This window comes from Trachemys scripta, chromosome 22 (genome assembly GCF_013100865.1).
Source record: "Trachemys scripta elegans isolate TJP31775 chromosome 22, CAS_Tse_1.0, whole genome shotgun sequence".
Taxonomy (NCBI): Eukaryota; Metazoa; Chordata; order Testudines; family Emydidae; genus Trachemys; species Trachemys scripta.
In genome coordinates, this window is record NC_048319.1 from 5,480,589 (window position 1) to 5,500,958 (window position 20,370).

The 20,370-nt window shown below is 47.3% G+C and overlaps 1 protein-coding gene across 4 annotated transcripts in view; it reads left to right on the forward strand.

Moving 5' to 3' along the window:
- The window catches only part of MED16 (mediator complex subunit 16), a 19,182-nt gene extending 2,350 nt beyond the window's left edge, over nt 1-16,832 (forward strand). For 3 of the 4 annotated variants that reach the window (XM_034755073.1, XM_034755074.1, XM_034755076.1), the window contains exons 2-15: nt 942-1,141; nt 1,439-1,546; nt 2,195-2,364; nt 3,596-4,027; nt 5,168-5,273; nt 5,636-5,791; nt 7,071-7,282; nt 7,888-8,094; nt 8,712-8,922; nt 9,633-9,766; nt 10,480-10,672; nt 10,951-11,167; nt 12,102-12,185; nt 15,991-16,832. In XM_034755073.1, the coding sequence (XP_034610964.1) occupies nt 1,006-1,141; nt 1,439-1,546; nt 2,195-2,364; nt 3,596-4,027; nt 5,168-5,273; nt 5,636-5,791; nt 7,071-7,282; nt 7,888-8,094; nt 8,712-8,922; nt 9,633-9,766; nt 10,480-10,672; nt 10,951-11,167; nt 12,102-12,185; nt 15,991-16,117 (2,493 nt within the window). In that variant the 5' untranslated portion in view covers nt 942-1,005 and the 3' untranslated portion in view covers nt 16,118-16,832. Of the gene's footprint in view, nt 1-104; nt 440-941; nt 1,142-1,438; nt 1,547-2,194; nt 2,365-3,595; nt 4,028-5,167; nt 5,274-5,635; nt 5,792-7,070; nt 7,283-7,887; nt 8,095-8,711; nt 8,923-9,632; nt 9,767-10,479; nt 10,673-10,950; nt 11,168-12,101; nt 12,186-15,990 lie in introns of those variants that run through there. The other variant, XM_034755075.1, reaches the window with a different exon arrangement.
- The last annotated feature ends 3,538 nt before the right edge of the window (nt 16,833-20,370 follow it).

The window sequence follows — 20,370 nt, forward strand, 5'->3', positions numbered from 1 at the left end:
TCCGAAGATGCCATTGGGGGTGGACTTCTTCGGATGAAGTGAGGTTTTTACTCACGAAAGCTTATGCCCAAATAAATCTGTTAGTCTTTAAGGTGCCACCAGACTCCTTGTTGTTTTTGTAGATACAGACTAACACGGCTACCCCCTGATAATTATCATCTAGGGTGCTTACTGGACCTACATGTCAAGAAATCTTAAGCCATTTAGGAAGAAACCATCCAGCCCACTATGTGGGCTCTTGTTTTATCTCGCTGTACTCTTCCTTCAAACAGAAGAACTGTTATGTCAGTGGGCTATGGAGATAGGTGCCCACAAGCAAAATGAGCAATATGGGATTTGGATTGTAGACTTGGTATTCTTACCTGGGAAGAAGTGTTACAGTGGATAAACTGTATGATCACATTCTCTTCACCTTAGCAGAAAACAACTTTTAAACCAGGTGATTGTGGCTGTAAAGATTATGAGCTCCATTGGCTTTTCTTTGCTCTCAGATGCCCAAGTATGGGCTACCCTTTACTAAGGGAAACCCTAATTAATGGTGTTCAGGATCTGTAATGGTGTTACCTTTAGGGACAAAGGAATGAGCTGTAAAGGTTGGAAGGATCTTAAGTGGGAGATCTCGAGAGGGATGAGGACATGGGAGAAAGGAAAGAGTGGTGGGGAAAGGAATTAATGCAAATGGGAGCAGAGGGGTCCAGCTATGTCACAGGAAGTAAAAGTATTCTTTAAATGGTGTAAGGTTTAAAACTAGCCATGACGGGAATTCTTCACTTGGCTGTTCTGACTGATAATGTAAGTCAGTGCATCCTTATTTTCAGTGGGGATTGCACAAAGCAACAGATTTCCTTTGGAAAGTGAAAATGGCTGTTGTTTTTAAAAGGGGATCTTTGACAATGTACTTAGGGTCCTTTGCTCGTCCTATTCATTCTTCTCTTTCTTAGACCCAGCAATCTATGAATAGGCTTGCAACAGGCAAGTGGTGCCTCGGAGGGCTTCCAGGGCACAATGGATTTGGCATATGTCTGTGAGTGGGAGAAAAGGCCCAAAAGCAACCACTGTCCTTCCATCCCACTGGTGTGTGCTTGGTCCTGCAGGAACTTGATTGCCTTCACAACAGACCTCAAAAATGAGGAGGAAAAAGGTACAGTTTGTCCCATTCCTTGGTTTGTGATTTTTATCTGCTCCCCCCTTTTGACACCTAGTCATGACCCCCAGCTGGAAAAAACCCTGCTCTTGCTGTGGAAAAACACTCTAATTAGATCTTCAGTTCTTCAGAGCAGACACTTTATTTTTTGGTCTTGTAAAGCATCATGGGTTTATGGCCCTGTACAAATAATTGAAGCTCACTGATGTCCTGCAATAACAAATGGAATGTTTTAAAAATAAATTAAATTCCACTGCAAATTTTAAAAAGGACTGGATGTCTCTCCCTGCCTAGATCTTACCCACATGATCCATATCCTGGATACTGAGCATCCCTGGGATGTTTATTCCATTAACTCTGGGCACATTGAAATCATCACCTGTTTGGAATGGGATCAGTCAGGTAAGCTTTGCTCTTATAGTTGGTGGCACGGGGGGGTTGGCTTCATAAACTTGCTCGCAGTATGATGGGGCATAGAGAGGGAGTTTATGGAGGTCTTTCTCTTTTAGATTCCTTTTATCTGGAATCTTTGTATAGTGCCAATCATGTAATATCTGCATTGTTCAGTTCAATCCGATCTACATAGAGGATTTCATAGAGGACTGTGCTTCTCATCCTTCTTGGGTTAGTTATTAGCAATAGATTGCTCTCCTGGGGTAGTACCAAATGTCCTGGTGGGAACCAGGAGTCACCTCTTGAAATCCAACCTGTAATAGCCACAAGGTGCTGAAGGAGGTACTTTTAAAATCCAGCAACAGGTGAGAGCCCGGATCTGCTGAATCATTGAGGAATTAACCCAACCCGGGATAAGATTTCACAATATCACCAGTACACAGTGGGAACTGGTGCTCAAGATTAAATTGCTGCTTGAATTATGAATTTTCTGCTTATGTTGGTGTGAGCGTAATGTTCCCTAATCCTTTTGTCTTGCATTGTGTGCCTCCCCCTCCCACTGCATTGCTTTGAAGATGCCTGTGGCTGGGTTCTTGGTAATCTCTGTGAGATGTGTACTCTGACCTTGCTGTTCTTCTTTTGATGGTATTGCATTAGGTTCCAGGCTTCTGTCAGCAGATGCAGATGGACACATCAAGTGCTGGAGCATGACAGATCACCTGGCCAACAGCTGGGAGAACACCGTGGGTAGCATGGTGGAGGGAGATCCAATCGTGGCTCTTTCCTGGTTGCACAATGGGGTGAAGCTAGCCCTGCACGTGGAAAAGGTTTGTTCTAGCTCTCGCACATGGAAGGATTGTCCAGTGGTTGGGGCAGTAGTCTAAGACTAGGGAGATGTGGGTTCAAATCCCTGCTCTGCCATAGACTTTTTGTATGACCTTGGGCAAGTCACTTAGCCTCTCTGCGTCTTGTATAATGGGGAGAATAGCATTGGCCTATCTCACAGAGTGTTGTGAGGATAAATGCCTTCAGAATTGTAAGATGTGCTTAGTAATGGTATACCATCTAGCCTGCTTGATCTGGAATAGCTCCCTGATTCCAGAGAAGATCCGGGGGCTTTGGCAAACTTTCCATTCCACAGGTCATCTCATAATACACAACCCTCACGATACGCTGATGAGATAAATATTTGTTCCATTTTACAGCGAAATGCCTTGCCCAAGGTTGCACAGCAAGTTGGTGTTGGAGCAGGAATGAGAGGAATGTGGTTCCCATTCTCTGCTCAGGTCAACAGCCTGAACTTTTCTCATTTACTCATTTTCTACTCCTCTCGTCTGATGCATTCTATCCAGCATTGGGCCATTGCTAAGACAGAAGAAGCTTAGCTTCGCTCTTCCGAGGGACAAAAAAGGAGGCAAATAGACCTTTATTGGCTCACAGCACATGTATGTAATATGGACCCTCTGCATTTCCATTACACCTGTCACCAGAGGAGCTCAGCTTCAAAAAGCTGTTGATAGTTTCCCCCTGCTATGTGTCAAACGAGGACAGCTCGGTCATAGAGAGGCGAAAGTACTTATCCAGGGTCACGTAGTGAGAAAATGGCAAGATCAGGAATAAGAATTCAGTGTCCTGATTCCTAATCCCCTGCTTAGCTCTCTAGGCCAGTGATACTCAGACCTAGGTTCATGAGCTACAAGTGGGTCTTTACTGTGTCTCCTGCGGCTCTTTGCGGCACATGATATTAAAACATTGTGTGATTTAATTATTAACCAATCAGGATGCTTTTACTGTTATTAAATAATTTTAGTAGATAAAATACTACTCGCTCAGCCATTTTGCCATGAGAATAATGATTGTTTCATTTACTATATCTATCTATGAATTAACACTACTGTGGCTCTTTTGGGTAATGTTGATCACTGATTTGTCTCCTGTACCACTGAGTATCACTGCTCTAGACTATGTTGCAGTGATATTAGAAGGAGACTCAGGTAACGGCAGAGTCGTTCAGCCCTAGGATCAAACCTCTGTGTGTGTGTTAATCTCCATTCACAGTCCGGAGCATCGAACTTCGGCGAGAAGTTTTCCCGGGTCAAGTTCTCTCCCTCCCTGACTCTGTTTGGTGGGAAGCCCATGGAAGGCTGGATCGCTGTGACCATCAGCGGCCTGGTGACAGTCTCTCTCCTCAAGCCCAACGGGCAAGTGCTGACATCCACGGAGAGCCTGTGCCGTCTACGCTGCCGCGTCGCCCTGGCGGACATTGCCTTCACGGGCGGGGGAAACATCGTGGTCGCCACCTCGGATGGCAGCAGCACCTCTCCCGTCCAGTTTTACAAGGTCTGCGTCAGCGTCGTGAACGAGAAATGCAAAATTGACACGGAGATTCTGCCCTCCCTTTTCATGCGGTGCACCACAGACCCAGTCCGCAAGGACAAGTATCCAGCCATCACTCACCTGAAATTCCTCGCCAGGGACATGTCCGAGCAGGTGAGCTCCCTCCTCCTATGTTATACTAGCATTCCAAGAGTTAAACGCGAAGGAAAGGGAAGGACCCATGGATCTGTAAAGTCCCCCCTACAGCTTTGCTATTGCACTAACCAGCAGCCCATCTGCTGTTCCAGTCTAGGGCTCCCCACCAGCTCTACCAATGCACACGGGGCTTTTCTTGCACTGCTTCAGAGCTAGATTCTGGTGGTTGGGCCTAATTGTGAGACATTTGTGTGACATGTTACCCTCTGGTGTGTTAGCGCGTAATAGCTGGGCTCTCTGAGTCATGGAAAGGCAGTTTGAAAAGCCATACTCCTACTGGTCCTGGTTATTGTTCTCTCTGTTGGGAGACTGGTCAAACAAATAGCTGCTCTTGAGGGGCACTAGACTGTTCACGGGATTCTGGGATATGGAGTCTTTCAGTTGTAGCTCACTGCTTCAAAGCCAGCCCAAGTCAATAGTGCTTAAAACTCTTGGACGCTCTTGGTCTGTCTGAAATGATTTGGTGGCATAAGTCTGCTTGGCAGTGGACGGGTGTCTTTCACAGATGTTACCATAATTGGTAGCAGTTTGGCAATCTCAGCAGAGGGGCCAAGAACTTACTGGTGTTAAAGACCAAACTCCCCACTCCTAGCTATTTTCTCCAGGTGAGGGTGGAGCACATTATCTCAGAGCATCTGACTTAATGTCCTGTGACTAAGGAGATGATTACAGTTTCTAGAGCGGTTACCTGTAGTAATGTTCAGTTCAATTCCTGTTGTCTGGTTTTATGATTTTGTTTTCTCCTTGCATTGAGAAGAGCTGCATTTTACAGACTTGTGGGAGAAGAAACAGGGCAGTAGATATGAGAGTGTTCATAATTTGGAGGGGTAAATGGGTGTGACAGCTGTTAGATATGCATATCAAAGTTCTGCCTGTGATGTCTGTCTCATAAGGGTGCGGAGGGTTAAACATTCAAGGAAGAGCTTGGAACTTCGGGTGTTGCAAAACCTCTGTTTTTCACTTTTTCTTCCTGTATTCTGAATTTCATGCAGACAGTTACAGTAGCAAATCTTCCCCTTCCTTTTGGTCTAGAGGATGGGCACGAAAGATACAGCTTTGTAGCTGTGCCTGGTTTGAAAATTCCTTTCTGCTTTGAAGGTGCTGCTCTGTGCCTCCAACCAGAACAGCAGCATCGTGGAGTGCTGGTCTCTCCGGAAAGAGGGCTTGCCAGTCAATAACATCTTCCAGCAGATCTCTCCTGTGGGTGAGTTTCAGCAGCTGATGCTGCTCAAAAACGGGAGCAGAGCCCAAGGAAAATCAAAACTTAGTGTAAACTCTTGACCCAGTTATGACTCGAAATCCCATCCTTATTCTTCTATGCATTCGGGAATCACCACTAGAAGAGCCCTCCATCATGATGGATTTAGAAAAAAAAACCCACAACTTTTTTGTAAAACTAATGAGTCTGTAAAAATGCATCAGTCTGAGTGAATAAACTTATAATCCATGTTTAATTCCAGGCATGTGGGGGGAGGGAGAGAATTCAAGACTGGGACATCTGTGACACTTTCTCTGACTTTTTTAAGTGAATTTCTGTCATTTGTTTTGTCCGTTTTTTCTTTCAAGTTGGAGACAAGCAGCCGATGATACTGAAATGGCGGATTCTCTCCGCCACCAATGATTTGGATCGCGTTTCAGCTGTGGCTTTGCCGAAACTACCAATCTCCCTAACCAATACTGATCTGAAAGTGGCCAATGACACCAAATTCTTCCCTGGACTGGGTGAGGAGGTTTCTTTTCTGAACATCTAGCTGCAGATGGAAGTTTTTGCTGCCTCTGTTCATCTCACCTCTGAACAGAGAGAGCCCCAGCTACTTTGGAGTGTGTTTGTCTTGATAGAAGATGCCCTGCGGGAATGAAGAAGTCCTTTAAAGCTGGACTGAGTCTGTTCCCAGTGGAGCTTCCTCAGGAGGAACTGTTGTAGCTGTCATATGTGCTGGGATGCCTGAGGCATCTGTCACTGGATCCCAGCTTGAAAGGACTTTCTGCATGTCTACTAGTGAGGACTGAAGAAACCTAGAAAGATCGGGGCGCCTGTTCTCCAGGCAGTGCTATTAATGAGGCTGGCGTTGAGGAGGGATACTATATAGCAGTTAGAGTGGAGGATGAAAGTCAGGATTTCTGGATTCTTCTCTTGGTTCTGCTACTGTCTTGCTGGGTGAACTTGGGCAAATCACTTAGGGTGTTCAGGTACCACAGTCAATACAAGGACCTGATTAGAATAACGTTTGCTTTTCCAAGGTGCTCAGCACCCATAACTCCCCTATGGAGTCAGTGAGAGGAGCAGGTGCTCTGCAGATCAGGCCTTTAATCCCCTTCCTGCCTCAGTTTACCCAGCATGTCGTATGTGTGCCAGTCTCTTGGGGTACAGCTACACTGCAGCTGGGTGTGTAATTTCTAGTTCGGGTAGACGTGCACGCACTAACTTTGATTGAGGTAGCTTGCTAAGAACAGCAGTGCAAGTGGGAGGGCCCCAAGCACGATCCCATCTGAGACGCTAGTACTCAGGTGGTTAGCCTGCCCTGCTGCCGCAGCTTCACCGCTATTTTTAGCATGCTAGGTAGTTCACAGCTAGCGTGTGTACGTCCATCCGAGCTGGAAATCCCACCTCTGCTCCAGTGTAGATGTACTCTTAGACTGTAGGCTTTCGGAGGCAGGGCCCACCTTTGCTTTTCCCCCTGTACGGGGCTGAGTGCATCAGTGTTTAACACACAACAGAATGGGTGTGCTGTGTACCTTCCTCCCAGTGAGATTGAGTCTTAATGTTTGCAAGGTGCTTCGGGATCCTCCAGTAGCAGATCCTATAGACGAGCCGAGTATTCTTATTACTGTAAAAATGTGGGGCAGAATGGGGAAGAAAGGCTTCTGGTAGGCTGGAGACCAATGGGCTGTCTGCAGAGATGCCGTCTGGCTTTGTGACGACTGTCTGTGTCTTATGGGGGTGAGATGGGTTACACTAATAGGAGTCACTTGCTAAACCCCAGATATTTCTTGCCCTCAGGTCTTGCTTTGGCCTTCCATGATGGTAGCGTCCACATAGTTCATCGCCTGTCCTTGCAGACCATGGCAGTGTTCTATGGTTCTTCCTCTCAGCGCCCAGTGGATGAGCAGGCAATCAAAAGGCAGCGGGCAGCCGGTCCTTTGGTTCACTTCAAAGCCATGCAGCTCTCCTGGACTTCGCTGGCCCTGGTTGGGATTGATAACCATGGCAAGGTACTTTGCCTCGTGTGGGAAAAGATCTATTAGCTCTTCTAGGCCAGGACAAACTCCCTTCAGTTCACCGGGACTCTGCTCTGCTTGCTTTTAAACGGCTCAAGCAATGGGTCTTCCAGGAGTTCCCAGGGGACATTATTACAAGTCCATTTGACCTTCCCAGTAGGGAGTCTCTTCCAAGATAGTGCCTGCATTTTCCCTTTGTTTAACAGAACTGTATCTCCAGCAACTAACAATTGCTATTGTCAGATATAGGCCGTTAACTTGTGTGGAATGAGTTTAATAGGTCTCAGTCCAGTTTTCACACCTCTCTCCAGAACTGGCCTCTTGTGGCGAGTTTTAACAGAGAAGCTAAGTCTGAGACTGCTATGGAGACTGAAGTGCCCGTACCCTAGGAGATTGTCTCCACAGATCATAGCGGGGGTACATTTGCAGGGTGTAGCGCAGACAACACTTGCTGGAATGTTGCTGACACTGTTCACTGTTGGAGGCTTTGTAGATCGATAACTTTGTCTGATCTCCTGCCACTCTGATTCCATGTGTTGTTAGTCCCTTAGAATGGATGGATCCTCTTGATGTGTGTTCCCTTTCCTTTCTTTCTTCAGCTCAGCATGCTCCGGATCTCTCCCTCCATGGGCCATGTGCTGGACATGAACATGTCTCTCCGCCACCTGCTGTTCCTACTGGAATACTGCATGGTGACAGGGTACGACTGGTGGGATATCCTACTCCACGTTCAGCCCAACATGGTGCAGAACCTGGTGGAGAAGCTGCATGAGGAGTATATGCGCCAGAATGCAGCCCTGCAGCAGGTGAGGAAACAGCTGAGGGACGCTAGGCCCAGGGCAGAGTGTGGACTGATAGGAGGGGAGTCAAGGAACAGGAGTAGATCGGGGGATGTTAATTTCCAGGATTCACTAGTTTCCAGTGAACGTCCAAGGGTTACTTTAACTACTAGGCTACACTGCCTCTCCGAATCTGGTACTTATCTACTGTTGGGGGCTTGGAGTGATTGGGAAGGGCATATGACTTCAGCCAGGGTGATTACTGTGTAGAGAATTCTTATGCATGAACTTAGCATACTGCCTAGTGTCTAATGGGTTTGCCCCAATGATAGAGCATGGCTGGTTTAGGCTTACTTAGCATTTTAAGCATATGGTTGGTACCACTGTCTTGGCTACTCTGCCTTCAGAGTATTAGATTTCAGCAGCTCTCGGGGCACTCCTGGTAAGCTGGTAAAGCCTGTTGCTGATGTAAATGGGTACTGTGGCCAGTGGTAATACATACACAGAACAGCATTCATTCCTCAGGGTGATGTCTAGAGAGAGAGGAAATGGGTGTTGGGGAGAAGCGGGTTTTTGTTTTAAGTAGGTTCATTCTAAATCTGATCTTGTTTCTGTGCTCATCCTTGTGTGGCCCTGTCAAACAGGTTCTCTCCACCCGCATCGTTGCCATGAAGGCCTCTCTCTGCAAGCTTTCCTCCAACACGGTGGCACGCGTGTGTGACTATCACGCCAAGCTATTTCTGATCGCCATCAGCTGCACCTTGAAATCGCTGCTCCGCCCACACTTCCTGAACACTCCAGACAAGAGCCCCGGTGACCGGCTCACCGAGATCTGCTCCAAGATTACGGATATAGGTAGCGGTTCGCATCCCTTGTTGCAGCACGGCTATTTGCATGGCTGATGATCAGCTCCCTCCCCTTCTGAATCAGTCTTTCATTGCAGGGACTTAGATTAGGGTGGACACTCCATGGGGGGAGTGAGTTCCACACCTTAGTGACTACCAGTCCCAGCAAAGGTTCACTCACTTGTGAACCTGAGGTGTGTTGGTGGAACCCCAAAAGATGATGGTGTCAGAGACCAGATGCCCACCAATGAAACAGGATAATGTGGACAACTCCATGTAGGCTGTTACAGGCGCTGGGCATGAAAGCTCCCCAGGGGTGTGTATCTGTTTATACTGCGATAGTACATAGACGCTCCAACCAGAGTCGGGCTTGCAGGTTCACAGTTCGGCAGAGACTTGCCTCTGAAGAGCTTATGGTCTATTAGACAAGATAGACAAAGGGTGGGAGGAGAAACAGCGGCATAGTGGGGGAAGGGACATACAGCAGGGCAGTTGGCAGAGCTGGGACCAGAACCCAGGTCTCCTGCAGCCTAGCCCAGTGCCTTACCCATTGGACCACACTGCCTTTTATAGGCTGCCCTGTTGGGGTAGGCGTAAAGTTGCATGCCTTTGTAGTCAGTAGCTGGGTTTAAAAGCGAGGAGAGCAGTCTGTTCACAATGGTGGAAACTCCCAGAGCCTCTTTTCTCCCTGTGCTAGGAGCTCTCTTGCTTCCATTTCAGACATTGACAAAGTGATGATTAACCTGAAGACAGAGGAGTTTGTCCTGGAGATGACTACCCTGCAGTCCCTGCAGCAGCTCATCCAGTGGGTGGGAGACTTTGTGCTCTATCTGCTTGCCAGCCTCCCTAACCAGGTGAGAACTTGTCCTCCACCTTTGGCAGCCGGGTAACGAAAGCCGCCTTTCATTCAGTGGCCATGTGCTGTTGGGTTAATCAGTGTGCCCAACGTGTGCTGTTGTCCTAGAAATGGATTGCTCTGAAGCCAGTGTTAATGCCAAGTACATCTTTTTCAGTGTAACTTTTCATCTTGCAGTGTGCTAAAGGAAATTGAGTGTGCAGATCTACGCAGAGGACATAATAACCCTTCTTAGCCCTTCTCCTAGGGCCTTTCATCTAAGTCTGAGTGCTTTCCAAGCATTAATTAAGCCTGTCAATAGCATTATTTTCTTCTTACATAGGGAAAGTGATTTACTCATGACCACTCAGCAAATTAGTGGCAGAGCTAGGAATAGAAACCACAAGTCCTGGTTTTGATTGTGCTCATGCCAGCATAAATCCAGAGTAACGCTGAATGGAGAAACCACCTGTGTAAGTGAAATCAGAGTTGGACTCCAGAACTCCTGACTTCTGCTCTTCTGCTCTTTGGGCGCCTACAGCGAGCACAAACGCACATGGTGCTATACTAACCTCTTGCCATGCTGCAAAATGTAGCAGATGATGACAATAATGGGGGGCCATATAAGTATCTTAGCTAGATCACCTGTATGGGAAATGGTTCGGGTGGTGATGTCTGTGAGCCCAGATCCTAAAAGTTTCTCTTCCCTTCCCTTCCTCCTTTTCCCTGCAGGGATCCCCTGTGCGACCAGGGCACAGCTTCCTGCGAGACGGGGCATCACTGGGGATGCTTAGAGAGCTCATGGTGGTGATCCGGATCTGGGGCCTGTTGAAGCCCAGCTGCCTCCCTGTTTACACGGCAACCTCAGATACCCAGGACAGCATGTCCCTGCTCTTCAGGCTGTTGACTAAACTCTGGCTGTGCTGTAAGGGTTTAAAACTTCCCAGAATTAGAGAGACTCATCCTATATTGTGCGCAATGGATGTTGCATATTGTACACAGGAAAAACACTTGGGGATAATGAGGCTCTGGGTATGTCTGCAGCAATTAGAAGGAGAAAGAGAGGCTAAAGGATTGTTTATTTGTTTCCTGAGCTGCCATACTGGATCGGGGAGGGGGAAACTTGCAGGCAACAGCATTTATTGTCCTTTAAGCAAGTAGCATGCTAGAGAAAGTTCTCTCTGTGCTTCGTCTCCCATGCAGGTCGTGACGAAACTCACCCGAGCGAGCCAGACGATACCCTGATTGACGAGTGTTGTCTTCTCCCCAGCCAGTTGCTTATTCCCAATGTAGATTGGTTACCCATTAATAATGGCATTATCAGCAAGCTGCAGAACAAGCAGCTCATCAGACTGCAGTTCGGGAAGGCCCCTGGACTCATTGGTCACACTGTTTCATCGCAGTTTGATGTCTTTGTCAGGTATGGAAATCCGAAACAAGCAGGTAGTGTGGTTAGAGCAGAGAGAGAGGACTGGGAATCAGGACTCCTGGATCCCGTTCTCAGCTCTGGGAAGGAGTGTAATCTAAGGATTACAGTACAATAGACCAGAAGTCAAAATTGCTATTCCTTTCTTAGGGAGGGGAGTGTGCTCTATTGGTTAGTGTAGGGGACTGGGTTAGGACTCCTGACTCTGCCACAGATTCACTCTGTGACCACAGATGAGTTGCTTGCTCTCTCTGCACCTTGATTTTTCAGTCTCTAAAATGGGTATAATGTTTTATTGACACACAGGCACTAAGGAATCTGAAATGGGAATTCAAAGAATAAAATGTGATGGGAATTAAAAATGCAACACTACCCTACATTGTATCTTTCCTCCTGTTAAATCTCACTGTGCTTTGCAGACTGCATGGTCAGGGATCAAGTCAGCCCTCACTAAAATGAGCCACTTCTGCATTCTCTGTCAAATTCCGTATGTTAGGTTTAAGCAGGGAACTTGGAGGAAAAGATGCAGTATTTGGTTGAAACTATGGGGGAATTTAGGTAAGCAGAATGTAATTTCTTAAGATGGGGTTTGGCCAGGATATGAGGGTTAAATGCTTCCTATTTATATAATAGAAATTCGCTCACCGGAAGAAGGCAGCGGTTTGTGAGACTGTGATAGTTAATCGTAATGGGTAGAAGTAGAACTTTAATCCCTTGAGTGCAGTCCCTTACACTTGGAGAAGGGTCATCACAGCGCCCCATTAGGAGATACACGACACACCTGCCAGAGGGAATCAGTCGACCATAGTTCCATGTGAACCTTGGTTGTTTGGATCTCAAGCCTTCTGTGTAACGAGCCTACGATCATGGAAACAGCTTTTACAGTTTTTCAGCAGTGTGGTTTTCTCACATTTTTCTTCCTATGCAGGGCACCTGGTCAGCCAAAAATTGACCACTTGAGACGGCTTCACTTAGGGGCGTATCCAACAGAGGAGTGCAAGTCATGTACCCGGTAAGCTCTTCATGTGTAATTCCGTTAATTCACGGCTGTATTTATTCAGGGCTTGACCACTTAAAAGCTGTGTTAGCCTATACACTAATAGATCTGTATTGTTAGCAATTCCTTGGTAGTTTTTTCCACGTTAACTACTGTGCACATGACAAAATGTTGCCTTTAGTACATGGCTCTTCCTCAGTTTATGTTCATGCCCCCTGATATTGGAAGGAAGCCAAGACCATCATGGTTATGCTGTACTCTGACCCTTTTCCCCTGGGCTCACTAAGATCCCTAAAGTGCTGATCTAGTCTGAAAAGTCTGTAAAATGGCACCATTCTTACTCCATACAACGCTCCCCAGGGGTATTCAAAGTTTTACTGTTCTGTGTGTGTTTTACTGCTTGTTGTGCCCTGCAAAGCCAGCCCAGCTCAGCAGAATTGTTAACTACATTCCAATTGCAAGGCCAAATTTTGCACTCAGTGACATCTGAAGATAATATCGCTTTAGGTGCAGGATATAAGGACAGCGTTGTTGCACAGGCATAACTGAGGGCAGAACTTGGGCTGCAGATTATAACTGGCGACTGTTCATGACTAGGAAAGCTCCCCGGACTGCGTTTGCATGCTTGGAAGCTAGAGATACTATTCAGTGTACCGGGTTTGGAGTGGGTGAAAGTGAATGAATACAGAACCGCACAATGCCATTTTTAGAATCACTTTTCAGAATGGGTCTGCATTCGAAGTCCTTCCAAACTGCACCTTGTGACAGTTTTCCCCCAGGGTGCCACTTGGAACTGGGGTATCACTGACCCCGCCTGACCCATCAGCCTGGGTTCCCTTAACACTGTACAGCCTGTGACGCCTTCCCTCAAGCTTCGGACTGCACTTTACGAGCACACATACAGATAGGGACACACCCAGCGGCAGCTTCCCACAGATGCTGAGATTAGCTCTGCGTGGGAAGGCTCAGCTAAGGAACTGCCCGGTACTCAAGTGCACACCCCCCTCTCGAGGGTAAACCCAAAATTATACCATCTTGCGCTGCACAGAAATCTGCACAGCAGAAGCTCATGCAATTCCCCCTCTCAATGTGGAGAGGAATATACACCGCTTTCTGCCCCACCGTTATGATTTCCACACACTGGTTTAGACAAAACAAAAATCAATGTGTTCGTCTCTGAGGTGCCACAAGGACTCCTCGTTGTTTTTGCTGATACAGACTCAGACGGCTGCCCCTCTGAAACCAAAAAGAAGTTTGTTAACTACAAATGATAATTTTAAGTGATTTATAAGGGATAGTAAACAGATTAAAGCAGATTGCCTAGCAAATAAAACAAACCCGCAATCGAAGCTTAATATACTAAAGAAATTGGATGCGTGTAGTAAATTCTCACCCTCAATGTTGTTTTAGGCAGGTTGCGGAGATTCTTGAAGGCGAGCTGCACTTGCTTGCAGCTTAAAACTCCAGTTATTCCTTTCGCAGGCTAGACAGCCCTCTCGCCTGGACTCAGCCCTTCTCCTCTAGTTCAGTCTTTTGCGGCTTAGGGGTTTCCAGCAGTCTTCTTTCTTGGGCTGGAGTCAGTGAAGAACAACCCATGATGATGTCCCTCCCCTGCCTTAAATAGTTTTAGCATATGGTGGAAACCCTTTGTCTCCCAGTTGGATTCCCACACCCGGTCAGTGGAAAAACACTAGGTTTATCATGGAGTCCAGTACCAGGTGACTCTTAGGGCCACCACAGCCAGGACTCAGAGGCTGTTTGCAGCATCCCCAGGAAGGTTCCCAGGTGGGAGATTAGCCTCTTCTAAGACCTATTGTTCTCCCTAATGGCCTTTCCCAGACAGTCATTGAGGGCTTGTCTACGCTACTAAGTTTTGTTGATAAACCCTGTGTTGACACCCAGAAGTTGACAAAACGAAATCGCCAAAGGGTGTTCCCACTTGCTCCCTCTGTCAATAGATCATGTCCACATTGGGAGCACCATCATCGACAGGGTGAGCAATGCACCGTGGGTATGTATCCCACAGTGCAGTGTTGTGGGAAGGAATTGCTGATCACTGCACCTCTTGGGATTATAGACTCATAGACTTCAAGGTCAGAAGGGACCATTGTGATTTTCTAGTCTGACCTCCCGCATAACGCGGGCCACAGAATCTCACCCACCCACTCTGTAACAAACCCCTGAGTTATTGAAGTCCTCAACTTGTGGTTTAAAGACTTCAAGGTGCAGAGAATCCTCCAGCAAGTGACCCGTGCCCCACGCTGCAGAGGAAGGCGAAAACCCCCCAGGGCCTTTGCCAATCTGCCCTGGAGGAAAATTCCTTCCCGACCCCAAATATGGCGATCAGCTAAACCCTGAGCATGTGGGCAAGACTCACCAGCCAGACACCCAGGAAAGAATTCTCTGTCGTAACTCAGATCCCACCCCATCTAACATCCCATCACAGGCCATTAGGCGTGTTTACTGCTAATAGTCAAAGATCAATTAATTGCCAAAATTAGCCTATACCATCCCTTCCATAAACTTATCAAGCTTAGTCTTGAAGCCAGATATGTTTTTTGCCTCCACTGCTCCCCGTGGAAGGCTGTTCCAGAACTTCACTCCTCCGATGGTTAGAAACCTTCGTCTAATTTCAAGTCTAAACTTCCTGTTGGCCGAGTTCTCCCGTAGCCCCCTCAGCTGCCGAGAGCAGCATCATGAGAGCTCGGTGAGCTCTCCGTGCTGAGGAGTGGCAAAGCACCACAGCAGACTGTCCCCCTCTGCCTGCTGCTGTGTTCCTAGTGCCGGGCAGGACAGGAGCAGTCCAATGATTTGCTCTTTGTTTGTTCCCCAAACGGAGCAGCACACAGATACTTTCCGGAGCTTTGAAAGGAAAGGGGCGCATGCCAGCAGGGCAGCAGAGATCAAAACACTGAGCGGAGCAATTGGGGCAGGCATTGTGGGCTACTGGCGGAAGCCAGTTCTATCGATGAAACAATCAGCAGTGTCTATGCTGGCTCTTCATCGACAATAAAGAGAGGGGAAAAGACAACAGTCTCTTGCGGGGTGGAAGTTTTTTGTCATCAAAACTGGGCGGTTTTGGTGACAAGAGTCCCATTGTAGTGCGTACTTGTTCTTGCTGTTTTGTCGCCCAAAAACTTGGTAGTGTAGACAAGGCCCTAGACTGATTGCATTCTGCCTAGTGGTTATTCCCCAGGTGTAAACACATTTGTAATAGATGCATAGACAATATTCCTAGCTTCAGATACGCAAATGATACATGCATACAAACAGGATAATCATATTCAGTAAATCATAACCTTTCCAACGATATGTCGCATGACTTATCTTGTCTAAAATACATCCTAGTTATGCCATAATCCTATCATAACAATATTGCTATGAAGAATATGGGGTGTAGAGTCACACACTTTCTCTCACTTCTCTCCTAATAATGAGCCTGGATTATGCAGTGATAGTGCTGTGAACGAGCAGCCATCTGATCAGATGATTAAATTGGTCTTAAATGTTGGCTTTAATAGAAAGTCACCAGACCCAGATTGTTTTCACAAGGCCGGTGTGTTTGCTACATTTCATATAAATAGCAGCCGGGGGCCATTATCTTGAAGACAGCCTTGGGTTCCTCTGATCTCCCCTCTTCATTGGGGATCATTTCCAACACCTGTTCCATTTTGCTTTGATTCTCCCAAACATCACCTGGAAAGGACAAAAAGCTAATTCCCTCCTATGATTTCTCCATCCCAACCTGATCCATAAAGTCCCTCGGTAGTGCCAGCTTACATTTCAGGTGACCTGTTTTCTGTGTTCGTGTCTCTCTCAGATGTGGCTGCGTAACCATGCTGAAATCGCCCAACAAAACCACAGCAGTGAAACAGTGGGAGCAGCGTTGGATCAAAAACTGCCTCTGTGGGGGGCTTTGGAGAAGAATGCCACTCAGCTACTCCTGAAATCTCCTCTTGCAGGGGGAAAAGAGAACAACGTTCTCTAGGTGGGGGAGAAAAGCTCAGAGCAACCTTCCCATTTTAGGAACCTCTCGGAATTTGGACCAGAGTCAGCCCTCTGAAACCTTAAGAGAGTACACAATGCTCTTCCTTATCCAGCCATCACAAAGGAACCACTCAATACTGCCCAAGATGCAATGTAGAACGGTTAGATTCTCATCCTCCTTGGTTTTGCCTGTATTGATTTTGTTACCTTTGTGCTCTAAGCTGAAAGGAAAAGAGGATTTTTAAGAGGGGAATCTTTCCAGATGGTTTTCTCTACCATTCTCTAAGGGGCAGCATGGTCTAATGGTCAAAGCAGTTGAATGGGACTTCTCCCACCGACAGCCTGTGAAACATGGAACAAGTTGGTTAACGTAGGTTTTCCCATCTTTAAAAGCATAGGGATAATGCTGATTTTCCCCCCTGCCCCCACACACCCTTTATAAATCACTTTGATCCTCTGGTGAAAGGCTTTTTATCAGTGTAAAGTATCAATATTTTAATGATTGAGAGCATTTCTCCCTGTTTCAGAGGAACAGAGAAAGTGACAGAAGGACATTACTGCCCTGGGATGATACAAGTAGTAGGGCTGTCCTTGAACTAGCAGCTGTCTTGTAAATAACGGGTCTCTTCATTTTGTACAAAAAGATTTGGTAAAATCTCTTTAAATCACCAGAAAGCTTTTTCCTCTTTTATTGAGTGACTAGATTGCCATGTATGAGAAACTTCAAAGGGAGAAAATACCAGACACTGCAGGGCTCTTTAATCTAGCAGAGAAAGGCCCAAGGAGAAGCCAGTGGCTGGCTGTTAAAAGCCAGATATATTCAGTTAAGAAATAGGGCATGCATTTTTAACAGTGAGGGTGACCTAAGCACTGAAACAAACTCTCAAGGAAAGTGGTGAAGCCTCCATCTGTTAATGGCTTCAAAGACTGGATGCAATTATGGAACATGCTTTAGTCAAACACAAGTTACTGGGCTCAATTCAGGAGACTAGTGGGCGAAATTCTCTAGCCTCCCTATGTTATAGAGGAGGTCAGACTAGATCTAATCATAGAATATCAGGGTTGGAAGGCACCTTAGGAGGTATCTAGTCCAACCCCCTGCTCAAAGCAGGACCAACCCCAACTAAATCATCCCAGCCAGGGCTTTATCAAGCCAGGCCTTAAAAACCTCTAAGAATGGAGATTCCACCACCTCCCTAGGGAACCCATTCCAGTGCTTTACCACCCTCCTAGTGAAATAGTGTTTCCTAATATCTAACCTAGACCTTCCCCACTGCAACTTGAGACCATTGCTCCTTGTTCTGTCATCTGCCACCACTGAGAACAGCCGAGCTCCATCCTCTTTGGAACCCCCCTTCAGGTAGTAGAAGGCTGCTATCAAATCCCCCATCACTCTTCTCTTCTGCAGACCAAATAAGCCCAGTTCCCTCAGCCTCGCCTCGTAAGTCATGTGCCCCAGCCCCCTAAACATTTTTGTTGCCCTCCGCTGGACTTTCTCCAATTTGTCCACATCCTTTCTGTAGCGGGGGGCCCAAAACTGGAAGCAATACTCCCGTTGTGGCCTCACCAGTGCCGAATAGAGGGGAATAATCACTTCCTTCCATCTTCTGGCAATGCTCCTACTAATACAGCCCAATATGCCGTTAGCCTTCTTGGCAACAAGGGCACACTGCTGACTCATATCCAGCTTCTCGTTCACTGGAATCCCCAGGTCCTTTTCCTCAGAACTGCTGCTTAGCCAGTCGGTCCCCAGCCTGTAGCGGTGCATGGGATTCTTCCGTCCTAAGTGCAGGACTCTGCACTTGTCCTTGTTGAACATCATCAGATTTCTTTTGGCCCAATCCTCTAATTTGTCTAGGTTACTCTGGACCCTATCCCGACCCCCCAGCGTATCTACCTCTCCCCCCAGCTTAGTGTCATCGGCGAACTTGCTGAGGGTGCAATCCATCCCATCATCCAGATCATTAATAAAGAAGTTGAACAAAACCAGCCCCAGGACCAACCCCTGGGGCACTCCACTTGATACCGGCTGCCAACTAGACATGGAGCCGTTGATCGCTACCCACTGAGCCTGACAATCTAGCCAGCTTTCTATCCACCTTATATAGTCCATTCATCCAATCCATACTTTTTAACTTGCTGGCAAGAATACTATGGGAGACCGTATCAGAAGCTTTGCTAAAGTTAAGATCTATCACGTCCACTGCTTTCCCCATATCCACAGAGCCAGTTATCTCATCATAGAAAGCAATCAGGTTGGTCAATCATGACTTGCCCTTGGTGAATCCATGTTGACTTTTCCTGATGACCTTCCTCTTCTCCAAGTGCTTCAGAATTGATTCCTTGAGGACCTGCTTCATGATTTTTCCAGGGACTGAGGTGAGGCTGACCGGTGTAGTTCCCCGGGTTCTCCTTCCCTTTTCTAAAGATGGGCAATCATCCGGGACCTCCCCCGCTCGTCACGTGTTTTCAAAGATAATGGCCAACGGCTCTGCAATCACATCAGCCAACTCCCTCCAGCACCCTTGGATGCATTAGGTCTGGATCCATGGATCTCTTCTAATGTTAAAATCTATGCATTATTTGTATTACAGTAGCTACAAACAGCCCCAATAGTGTAGAAATAGGGACTGTGCAAACCCTTAGTAGAGTGGTCCCCAAACTTTTGAGGATCACGCCCTCTCTTTCCCCTGTTCCCTCCCCCGAGCAAGAGCTGGGAGCAGGGACCCAGAGGGGGTGAGGCTGGGGCCACAGCTGTGAGTGGGTTGGGCCAGGAATGGGGCTGCAGACAGGCAGAAGCTGGGGACGGGAGGAGAGCGGCAACTGGGATGTGGTGGGGGCTAGCAGCTGGGCCCGTGGCCAAGTGCGGCTCCGCTCCTGGCCCCGCCCCTAGCTTTGGACCCGGGCTAGGAATGGAGCCACAGCTGAGGCTGGGGACGGGGCTGGAAGATGGGGACACGGCTGGGGCGGGACCAGAGTAGAGCTGGGGGAGGGGCTGGCCGGCACTCCCTCGCTGCCCCCCGGAGGGGCTAGCCCGGGCCCTGCTGCCCCCCGGAGGGGCTAGCCCGGGCCCTGCTGCACCCCCCTGGATGTTTATCCACACCCCCTTAGGAGTTACACCCCACAGTTTGGGGACCTTTGCCTTAGTAGAAAGACAGGCCCTGCCTTAAAAGAGCTTAAAGTCTAGGTGACCACAAGCGAGGCCATGTGGATGAAACAAACAAACGTTAATTTCATTAAAACTCTCAGCAGCAGCTACGTGGAACTACATTGCTGTGATGTTTTAAAATTTCTATTGCTGTGGGAACAATTTAGACAACAGCATAATAAGCTGACGTTAGTGTTGCAGAAACAAGTATCTAATGCACACGCTGTTCTCCTGGTGCATAAACAAGGAGATGAACTGGAAAGCCATGTTAATTTTAGCTCCATTAGGAAAGAGGGGTTAAATCACTAGCCAAATGAGGAAGAAAATAACCTGGCAGCTGCTTGAAAACAACATTTATTAGACGTTGAAAAGGAAAAAACCTTGAGTAACTGACTATATTTGATCTCCCATCCCACCCTCCGCCTTTCAATATTAGCTGCCCCCAATCATACTTGTACTTGAAGAACATGTACTATGTTACCTTAATGCAGGGAGCAGGGGCATGCTAGTGCAACAAGCGCGAGGACCGTACTCGATTGTGTTCCCCTACCGTTTCCTTGTGGACACTCGATCACCAACAACTGCACATTAATTACAGCTGTTTTGTGGCATCAACTACACACAATTGCCCTGGGGTTTTCAGCATTTAGATGCATGGCTGATAAGAGTTCATTCATGTGCTCCCTGGGCTATGGGGGGCTTGTTTATAGTTTTCGGTTTCAGGGGATGGGGTAATAGAAGTCTGAAAAGAACATTTAACCACAAAGAGGTGTGAGGGTTTTTTTGGCTACTGTAGTAGGAAATGTACGTCTACGTTCAGCTCCAGACGTAGTCTGCGGCCCCGTTCATGCAGTTGGCTGAGCTCCCGTTGCATGCTCAGAAGGCTCTGCTTAGGTGTGTCCCTTTGCAGGATCCTGGGGGGCTGCGGGACTGAGGGACTAGGAAATCGGGGTTTGTGTTCAGATTAAATGAATTGGTTAACTTTCAAGTTAGAGCGTATGTAAGATCTCGTACAAATTGTAGAGCAGCAGGCCTGTCTGAATATAGGTGTCCCTCAGGTGCTTT